Consider the following 10997-nt stretch of genomic DNA (forward strand, 5'->3'; position numbering starts at 1 on the left):
TATAATACTGCTCCTATGTACAAGAATATAACTACTATAATACTGCCCCTATGTACAAGAATATAACTACTATAATACTGCTCCTATGTACAAGAATATAACTACTATAATACTGCCCCTATGTACAAGAATATAACTACTATAATACTGCCCCTATGTACAAGAATATAACTACTATAATACTGCTCCTATGTACAAGAATATAACTACTATAATACTGCCCCTATGTACAAGAATATAACTACTATAATACTTCCCCCTATGTACAAGAATATAACTACTATAAGGCTATGTACCCACGTTGCGGATTTGTCTGCGGATTTTTCCGCACCATGTTTGAAAAATCCGCAGGTAAAACGCACTGCGTTTTACCTGCATATTTACTGTGGAATTCCTGCGTTTTTTGTGCGGATTTCACATGCGGTTTCACACCTGTGGATTTCTATTATGGAGCAGGTGTAAAACGCTGCGGAATCTACACAAAGAATTGACATGCTGCGGAAAATACAACACAGTGTTACCGCGTGGTATTTTCTGCAGCATGTGCACTGTGGATTTTGTTTTCCATAGGTTTACATGCTACTGTACAACGCATGGAAAACTGCTGCGGATCCGCAGCGTCAAATCCCCTGGGGATCCACAGAAAAATCCGCAGTGTGTGCACATAGCCTAATACTACCCTTATGTGCAAGAATATAACAGAACCCAACAATTGAATTATCGGCTATTCTGCTATCTAGCTCTGTGTGAAATATATACGGTATACATAACTGTCTATATGTTTTCACGAATATTTGAGCCCATGGATCCATTATATGTCCATTTTGCAAGCCGGTGAGAAAATCTCACCATACGGATGTCACATGGATTCTTAGATGCGAGAAAATCGCATCCTCGCATTGCACACGGATGACATACGGATCACTGTTCAGGGAACATTTCTGCGATTCTCGGAAAATGTAGCGTTTTTTTATACATTGTGTGTGACTCAAGACTAATACTGCCCCTATGTACAAGAATATAACTACTATAATACTGCCCCTATGTACAAGAATATAACTGCTATAATACTGCTCATATGTACAAGAATATAACTACTATAATACTGGCCCTATGTACAAGAATATAACTACTATAATACTGGCCCTATGTACAAGAATATAACTACTATAATACTGCCCCTATGTACAAGAATATAACTACTATAATACTGCCCCTATGTACAAGAATATAAGTACTATAATACTGCCCCCTATGTACAAGAATATAAGTACTATAATACTGCCCCTATGTACAAGAATATAAGTACTATAATACTGCCCCTATGCACAGCAATATAACTACTATAATACTGGGCACCTACCACAAATAAAACGTTTTCTTCTGATTTCTTACGTTATATGGTTAGTAATTCTGGTAGTAGTAAGCAGTTTACCAGTATGGCTGACCCGTCCGCTCCTGATGCTGCGGTACATGGGGGTCCGATGCAGCTTTGTTAGAAGTTGGTCTATGCTCGGCATGTTGTGATTGGTTCAGAGGTTGTGTGCTATGCTTGTAGCTAGCCGCATTTCGTTCCCTGACATGCACTTAATACATCATTGAACACATTAACCTCCCATTAGCAGTAAACATTGAGGAAACCTATAGAGGTGATTGACATTTTGAGGTACGCAGCACCGATGCTGATTCAGCGCTGAATGTTTAATGCGTCGTATATCTGTCAGTTGGTGCAAACCCACAATGTACATTGGATTTACGCTGGAGGATAGCCTCGTGATATACTGTGGAAATATTTCAGCCTTCTATCATTATGTTGCATTAACTTGAGATCAGGGGCGTCAGCGATAAATGTCAGCTGCTTATCCCTGAGCCCCTCTACAACTGGCACTTACGGAGCGGACAATGCATGTCAATGGGAATCCGTAGGCTGATTTATGCTATCTAATCTGACAGTAGCCTGATGAAGGGGCAGAGAGCCTGATTCCAGGAATGTCACTTAATAGGCTGTAGTTTAAATACAATCAGTGGGGTTTTTTTCAGCAGGAGATTATCACTGCAGGACTAGGTGCCTGGTGCCAGTTAGTCCAGCTAATCAATGTAACCCCACCCCCACCTCTGATTGGCAGCTTGCTCACAGTGTGCACAGGAAGCTTCCAATCAGGATTGTGGGAGGAGTTATACACAGCTCAGCAGCTCAGCATTCAGAGCACTACTTCATCTACAGCAGAAAAAAGCTGGGATTTTATCAAAACTGCACCAAGCAGCCCAGTAAGTGACACATCGCTGGAATCAGGGTCTCTTCCCCTACATCATGTTCCTTTCGGATTACATAGCGAAAACCTACTGACGGATTCCCTTTAATAAAGGTAATCATTCTGTAGGCAATAATCTACTATTGTGGCAAGTGAGTATACAGTGCAGACAACAGAGCCGCAATGGGGCCCTTAAAGAAATTGTGAGGGGACAGGGCGTATGGAATATTTTATTTTAGGCCGTCCTGGTGAGGAGTCTTAAAAATCTTCTTTATATCCAATTGAAATATAGGTAGATATGTAAATGTGAACTTGTCAATGTTTTGTTCATCGGATCGCCCTGTGATCAGGATCATAAAAGAGGCACATTTTACAGAAATGTGTAATGTACGCCCCGTCTCTTAGGGATCATGGCTGTGCAAACGTATGTTGAGAAAACGTAGTCAAAACTTGTTGGACAGTGCCTCTTCATAAGACATATGGACAGAAAGGGGCCTCTCGCTCATGGCCTGGGGCGTAATTTAACTTTTCACCCCAGCAACCAAACAAATGTTGCTCTACTCACCCTCCCCAGGTCCAATACGGATTCTGCACAATGTCTCCCAATGGGGTGGATGCCATACTTCCTGCTGGGATTACTCTTACTTATACTAGTACATCTCTACCTATATTATGGATTTATTATTATTGAGGAGTTCTGATATTTTTATGCTGTATCTTTGTGCCTTCGCCGCAGGGGATTATTCAGTCATGGCTGAAAGTGTTGGCACCCTTGAATTTGTTCCAGAAAATTATCGCTATTACACATGTTTTTGTTATTCACATGTTGGAATAACGACGGGGACGGGCCGAGGGCTGAAATTGACACCTGTGAAGTTGAGACATAAAGGCATTAAATAGAATCTGTTATCAGGATCATGCACGTTAAACTAAAGGTCAAAAGGTCAAAGGTCTGGGCAGAATGGCGCTGTCACACTGATTTAATACAAACCTTTAGTGTAAACATCTGCAGCCTGGTTTTTTGGTAAATCATCATGATCAATTTCAGTTTTCTCACGGCAGGACTGTGGGTAGGGTCTTCGGCTCAGAAGGTTCAAGTCTTCATGAAAATGGCACCGGCGCATGCGCAGATAGACCTCCGGCGGTCTTCATGAAAATGGTGCCGGCGCATGCGTAGATAGATCCTCCTGTGGTCCTCATGAAAATGGCACCGACGCATGCGCAGATAGACCCTACGGCGGTTTTCATGAAAATGGTGCCGGCTGTTATGACCTGGTGGTCAGGACAATAATGGACCTGGTGGTTAAGAGCACACGGAATGACCCGATAGTTACTGATAATAAGGACGAGCTCTGGGACGTGGGAACTCTGCTGACCGCAATCCCTAAACCTATCAAACACACTAGAAATAGCCGTGGATTGCGCCTAACGCTCCCTATGCAACTCGGCACAGCCTAAGAAACTAGCTAGCCCTAAAGATAGAAAAATAAAGCCTACCTTGCCTCAGAGAAATTCCCCAAAGGAAAAGGCAGCCCCCCACATATAATGACTGTGAGTAAAGATGAAAATACAAACACAGAGATGAAATAGATTTAGCAAAGTGAGGCCCGACTTACTGAACAGAACGAGGATAGGAAAGGTTACTTTGCGGTCAGCACAAAAACCTACAAAAAGACCACGCAGAGGGCGCAAAAAGACCCTCCGCACCGACTCACGGTGCGGAGGCGCTCCCTCTGCGTCCCAGAGCTTCCAGCAAGCAAGACAACAAATTAAATAGCAAGCTGGACAGAAAAATAGCAAACCAAAGAAATACAAGCTGGAACTTAGCTTCTGATGGGAAGACAGGTCACAAGAACGATCCAGGAGTGAACAGACCAATACTGGAACATTGACAGGTGGCATGGAGCAAAGATCTAAGTGGAGTTAAATAGAGCAGCAGCTAACGAATTAACCTCGTCACCTGTGAAACTCAGAAACACCCACTAGAGGAAGTCCATGGACAGAACCAGCCGAAGTACCATTCATGACCACAGGAGGGAGCCCGACAACAGAATTCACAACAGCCGGCGCATGTGCAGATAGACCCTCCGGTGGTCTTCGTGAAAATGGTGTTGGCGCATGCGCAGATCGACCCTCCGGTGGTCTTCGTGAAAATGTCCCAGCGCATGCGCAGATCGACCCTCCGGCGGTCTTCGTGAAAATGGTGCCGGCGCATGCGCAGATAGACGTCCGGCAGTCTTCATGAAAATGGTGCCGGCGCATGCGCAGATAGACCTTCCAGCGGTCTTCATGAAAATGGTGCTGGCGCATGTGCAGATAGACCCTCTGGTGGTCTTCGTGAAAATGGTGTTGGCACATGTGTAGATCGACCCTCCGGTGGTCTTCGTGAAAATGGTGCCAGCGCATGCGCAGATCGACCCTCCGGCGGTCTTCGTGAAAATGGTGCCGGCACATGCGCAGATAGACGTCCGGCAGTCTTCATGAAAATGGTGCCGGCGCATGCGCAGATAGACCCTCCAGTGGTCTTCATGAAAATGGTGCCGCTGCATGCGCAGATCGACCTCCGGTGGTCTTCATGAAAATTGTGCCGACACATGTGCAGAATGGGATCTCAGCTAGTTATTGCGCCGAGATCTCATTCTGCGCATGCGCCGCTTCCAGTGACATTTTCATGAACACAGTCAGCGGTCGATCTGCGCATGCGCCAACGCCATTTTCATGAAGACTTGAACCTTCTGACCCTGCTACTGTAACCCGTCATATAATGCTTACTTGTCTGTGTATATACTGTATATGTACCATATACAATATTTTTTTTCCATTTTTGTACGAGGAAATGTTTTGGCCGATTTTTTTTCTTTCTTTCTTTGAACATTAAATCTCGCACTGTCTTTGCCTTTTGCTTGTGATGCGCTCTGGATCTCTCTCCTCGCCGGCTCCAGTGTTTTTTGTTAGGTCTGCCCTATTTATTTTACCATGTACCTGTCCGCTGACATCTCTCCTACTGAGAGGCCAAAACAGTTTTCTGAGCAAACCGTCACATTCCACAGGATGATGGACGTCTCCTGTCTGGAAACCATACAAGCCCTTTAAAAAGCTTAAAAAAAAAAAAATACTCAAAACAAAATAACTAAAAACAATGAGGACATTCATCAGAGCCGCAGCCGCTTCATTCAATTACCCCCATTATTGCTGCTGCATTCTCGGCTTTCCAGTCTATATAAACGGCACCAAGAACAATCAGCCTACAAGTCTATTGATCTACCACAAGGCTCTGCTGATTACAACATCGTTCTCCGGCAGAAGCGTAAAAAACGCCGGTTGATTAATAAATGGGACAAAAAAATAAATAAATAAATGTACAGTATGCGCCACAAAGCCCCACAAGGTAAATGTTACGGGGCTTGGAAACAGTTAACAGGCAGGATTCAGATTTAGACTAATCTCAACAAACAGAATAACAGGGACATAAAAAGAAACAAACTAATAAAATAAATAAAAAAACTGAAAATAATAATAATAAAAATAATAATCAAAAAGGCCAACTGGACAAGAATAAAGAAGCAAACACTATAAGAACAAAAAAACAGCATAAAATAAGGAAAAGTAATATATAATTAAAAAAAAATAAAAGAAAACCTGGATAATAATAATTTTACACCAGGGGTGGTGTATATGACATGGGGGCACCATATAATTTGCTGGGTACCAGATTACATAAGAATCTCAGAGGTTTCACCAAACTGAAAACCCTTCGTGTATATGAGGCTGAGGGCGCAACATGAAGTCCTGGGTTCAAATGCAAAATATGTTTCAAGCCCTCCCACCTACCAATTTTTATGTATTTAAAGGGGTTGTTCAATGGCGGAACTAGAGTCTGATGGGCCCCGGCACAAAATTTGGACATGGGGGCCCCCGCCTGTTGATCAGATGTATTAGCACTTGTAGCATTCTAAATCCTATAAAGACTCCTGTAATAATGTCGCTCATCCCGAGCCCCTTCCAGTAACAATGTCAAATATTGTGGGCGGTTTCCTGATATGTCACTCATCCTGAAACACTTCCTGTAATTATGTCCATATCTTTGCCTGGTGCAATGTCCACCTTCCTTGCCCCTTCCTGGTATAAAGTCCTCCATCCCAGCCCCTTCCAGTAATAGTGTCCCTAACCCTGTGCCCTGTCCAGTAATCATATCCCTCATACTGTGCCAATTCCAGCAATAAAGTCCAATATTGTGGGCCCCTTCCTGGTATAATATCCCCCATCCTACCATAATGTCTCTCATCCTGAGCGCCTTCCTGTAATTAGGTCCATATCTTTGCCCCTTCCTAGTATAATATCCCCTATCTCTGCCCCTTTCTGGTATAATGTCCCCATTCTTGCCCATTCCTGGTATAATGTCCCCATTCTTGCTCCTTCCTGGTATAATGTCCCCATTCTTGCCCCATCCTGGTATAATGTCCCCATTCTTGCCCCTTCCTGGTATAATGTCCCCATTCTTGCCCCATCCTGGTATAATGTCCCCATTCTTGCCCCTTCCTGGTATAATGTCCCCATTCTTGCTCCTTCCTGGTATAATGTCCCCATTCTTGCCCCTTCCTGGTATAACGTCCCCATTTTTGCCCCTTTCTGGTATAATGTCTCCCATCCTGGGTCCTTTCCAGTAATAATGGAGGGATTTTTAATTCTAGTTTATTGCCAAGGTTATCTGCCACCTCTGCAGTCTGTCAGAGGTGGCCGGGTTTCTAGGGAAACGACGCTCGCTTGCAGACTCTTTTGGTTATAAAAGTTGGAAGCGCTGCTCTGAAGCCGACTAGCTTTTCTGATGATAGCGGCATCGGAGGGCGCACAGACCAGTCACGGGGGAGGCAGGGAAGAGGTCTGTCCCTCAACGAAGAACTTGAGTAAACCCCATTAAGTAGCAGAAGAACAGAAGAACTTTTTGGGCCCCTCAGATACAAGAACCCGTGCAAACTTTTGCATCTGTACACCATTAGATGAGTCCTATAGCCATGATATTAAATAAATATATATATATATATATGTGTATATATATATATATATATATATATATATATATATATATATATATATATATATATATATATATATAATTTAAAGCGAATAAAAATGAAGAAATTACAAAAAAAACTCTGTATATTTGGTTATCAGGCCAGTTTCATCTAGTCCGCTCCGAATCTGCTAGCGGGGCAAAAAAAGAGGGGAAAAAAAAAGAAAAAAAATTCTGCAAGGCATAAAAGATGTAAAAAAAAAAATAAATAAAATAAACAAATAAATAATAAAAAAAAAGTATACGATCCCCTGTGTGGTAATGAGACAATGTACTGTAAGTCTATAATGATTGCAATAGGTTAACGAGTCGCCGCCAAGTATTTTGAGCTGGTTTTACTGGTGGACCAGCAATGAACTGTAAAGAGATGCATTCCAGATTTCAATAATCGGCTCTGTGTGCAGACACAGGGAAACTAAGCCTCATGCAGCGGGTCTGGCTTACATATGCTCTCAGCTCCCCCCAATATGACTTACCCAGATCTGCTACTCCTTGGGCCCCCTGGTTAATGCTCTCAGCCCCGGGATAGCAGGGCAGCTTCCTGCCGTCATAGTCCGCACCTCTGGATAGGTTTGGGATACTTCGCACCGATGGAGAGGAGGCGATGACTGCTGGGCTGTAATGGCGTAGGAGATGTAGTTGCTCCCTGAGATATTACATTACACTTTGTCCTTGGCTTTCCCTTCCAGCAGAGGCTGACCTATAATGTATCCCTGGATCAATGGCCGAGCGCGGGTAGCGTTCCCTACTTATAGTGCAGATGTAGTGGAGCCGACTTTGCCATTTGGCCCAACTCATACTTGTATCACAATGTTCTGTTTGTAGTCTACTGTGAAGTCTTATTTAGAGGAGTACTGAAAGTTAGGATATGGGACATTGTACCAATTCCTGGGAATCCCAGCGATCCCGAGAACATGGCTTCCCAGAACACCATCTGTACGGATCGAAGATTCACCTACACAACCTCCATTCATTGTCTATGGGACTATTGGAAATACCCGAGCGCTGGACTCAGAAGTTAACGAGTAACTAAACTTATAATTTTTCTTTTTCTTGTTATTTCTTCCCAGCATTGAAACTTATTTAACTTTGCAAATCACTTTTTTCGATCTTCAGTCCTGTGAATAACCCATACATTTGTGTTGCCTCCAAACCCCTACTTACTGCTAAGTCTATATATCTGGCATTTCTGTACCCCATTACTATGCACCGGGAGTACTAACCCTGCCAGTGTGAGGGGAGGCACCTGGAAGTGCAGGCACACGGGGGCCCAAGAAGTCAGGGGGCCCACTATTGTGTCCAAAGCAGGTGGAATTGTGCATTATGATGAGATTTTGGACCGCAAAGGGCCCATATATTGTTCTTGAACAGCTCTGTGTCCACCAGTGGTGAGCACTACTACATCAGATGCCTCCTGCACAGTTACTCCTCCACCACACTTGGTACACTTCTTTACGGACAGAGGGATTTTTCATTTTATAGTTTACGTCTCACTGCCTAGGTTACCCGCCACTGCTGCAGTCTATCAGCGGTCTTTTAAATACGGAGCGCAGCACTTACAAGCTCTATAGCAAAGAGCTTGCAAGCACTGATCTGGATACATAGCTGTATCCGGCCAGCTTCAGCCCCCATGCACTCTTCAGCTCTGCCTCTGCATGCAGCATAGTGGAGTACAAAGTTTGGTTAAGGGGTACAGACAAATCACTGGTTCAAGCTGTCGAGGGGAGCAGTGTAGTCCTGAAGGTGGAAGATGAGAAAAGAAAACTACAATCATACAAATGCACTCACAAAACAAATTGAGTGGGAATCGGGGAGGAATAGGAGGGAGTATAGGGAGATAAACACACAGACCAACTCCATGCAGAAATCTCCTGAAAAATACTCCAACTACCTACTCCAAACACTGAACTACTCCTTCAACTCCAAACCAAGTAGTTGTAAACTCTCACTGGCAACTCCCAAGAGGAAATGGTGAGCATATATAACAGAGGGGAGTGACCAACACAGAACAGCTGGGACAATTCAGGATGGAGAGCTCCAGGAGATAAACAGAACTGATTAACCCTTGCAATAACAGCAAGGAAAACCTGCACTGCTTAATAGGAAGGTGAAGCAGTTCTAATCGGTGCAGAGGTTTGTGTAACCAGCAATCTTCTGGTCCCTCTCTGTCGCAGTATCCCCGTGACAGTGGTCATGTGCCGGCTAGGCATGCACTGACTTGTTCAATGCAAGTGTATTGCACGAGGCTGGACATATCTAGTCGGATTGTGGCTGGAAGTGCGTAAGTCATATACTTGTGGTCACACGAATGCACGCTCCCGACGCCCGCACTGGAGAATCCTCACAGCACGCAGTGCGCGCGATGTGAGAATTCACAAGTCTGCAGTCACATAGAAACGCTGCAGACGTGAAACTTCAGACGAGACAACCCCTTCAAGTCCAACAAAAACATTGTATAATGGAAAGTTTGGAAACTTTCTAAAAAGTTTTGCACGATCTTTTCTTGCTGACAATAGCCATTCCCTCTTAAAGCCAACGGTTAAAAAAAACTTATATGAGACTTGATGTCTCTCACAGGGGAGAGTGAATTCGGAATGATGCATTGGTTTGATGCATTCTATCACATTATCAGGAGACGAGAAAGATTTTACCTTCTGGATGGAAACAAGAATGTTCCTGTTATTTGACGGCAATCTTAAAGCACCAGTCACGCTTTTTTTTTATTTTCGGAGTGGTGCGCTTAGTCTCAGGTCCCAGGCACCACTCCGGTCCCGGGAGAGCCACAATGAGGCACCCATAGACTTGCATTAAAAAGTGACCTTCCGGCTCGTCCAGCAAACACTGTATGGATCCGACAGACTGACCGGAGCAGCAACAATAGAAGGTGAAGATGGCAGCAAAGTATGAGACTAGGAGCAGGGAACTTTGAGAAAAGGCAACACTCCAGCGGTAAAATATACCGTATATATATATTTTTGTTTAAAAAAAAGTCCCTGCTGTCTTATTCTATACCATCCTAGGAAAGAGAATCCCCCCCAAAAACTGTGTGAGATTTTGAGATTTTATTTTTTTGCAGAGATGAGCTCTAGATCTGATTTCATTTGCGGTATGGTCCCATAAAAAATATTAAAGTTCAACATTGGTCGTTTTTGACCGAAGACAACAGCAGGGTTAATAAACCTTATATGAGTGATGTAAATTAATACTCACACACCATTCATCATCTATAGCATTGACCTGCTTGTACTTTCAGGCCTCATTCCTTTGAGAAAACACAGGTTCAGTAGCGTTTAGCCGGCAGGTGCTCAGTCCCCGGAGGGAGGGCGTAAAGTCTCCGGATTTGTGTTGTGGGAGTGAGGTGCGTTGCCTGGAAATTCCAGACACAAAAGATCTTACCTGTCCCAGTCATTCTCATTCTGTCCAATGAGAAAACCTCCATTGATAAGATCCTGTATCAGACATAGTGTCTTGGAACAAATCCTTAAAGGGAAACCTTTAAAATCAACAAAGGATTAAAAAAAAAAAATCTGATAACTTAAATCCTCCTATTCCTTATCAAGAAAGGAATTACTTTTATTAGTTTTGATAAGAGACCAATAAGGGGGGGACATGCCCATAAATGCCCTTTATAAAAAAAAAAAATATGGCGTAGGAATGAGTCGCTGTACAAAGCA

At 43.5% G+C, this 10997-nt stretch overlaps 1 protein-coding gene across 4 annotated transcripts in view; it reads right to left on the bottom strand.

Annotated features, from left to right (window-relative positions):
• The window catches only part of GAS2 (growth arrest specific 2), an 87869-nt gene extending 77212 nt beyond the window's left edge, over window positions 1–10657 (bottom strand). The window contains exon 1 of one of the 4 annotated variants that reach the window (XM_069739889.1): window positions 10538–10657. In XM_069739889.1, the coding sequence (XP_069595990.1) occupies window positions 10538–10540 (3 nt within the window). In that variant the 5' untranslated portion in view covers window positions 10541–10657. Of the gene's footprint in view, window positions 1–7799; window positions 7996–10537 lie in introns of those variants that run through there. The other 3 variants (XM_069739886.1, XM_069739888.1, XM_069739887.1) reach the window with 3 other exon arrangements.
• Between the last annotated feature and the right edge of the window lie 340 nt (window positions 10658–10997).

This window comes from Ranitomeya imitator, chromosome 9, assembly GCF_032444005.1.
Source record: "Ranitomeya imitator isolate aRanImi1 chromosome 9, aRanImi1.pri, whole genome shotgun sequence".
Classification (NCBI taxonomy): domain Eukaryota; kingdom Metazoa; phylum Chordata; class Amphibia; order Anura; family Dendrobatidae; genus Ranitomeya; species Ranitomeya imitator.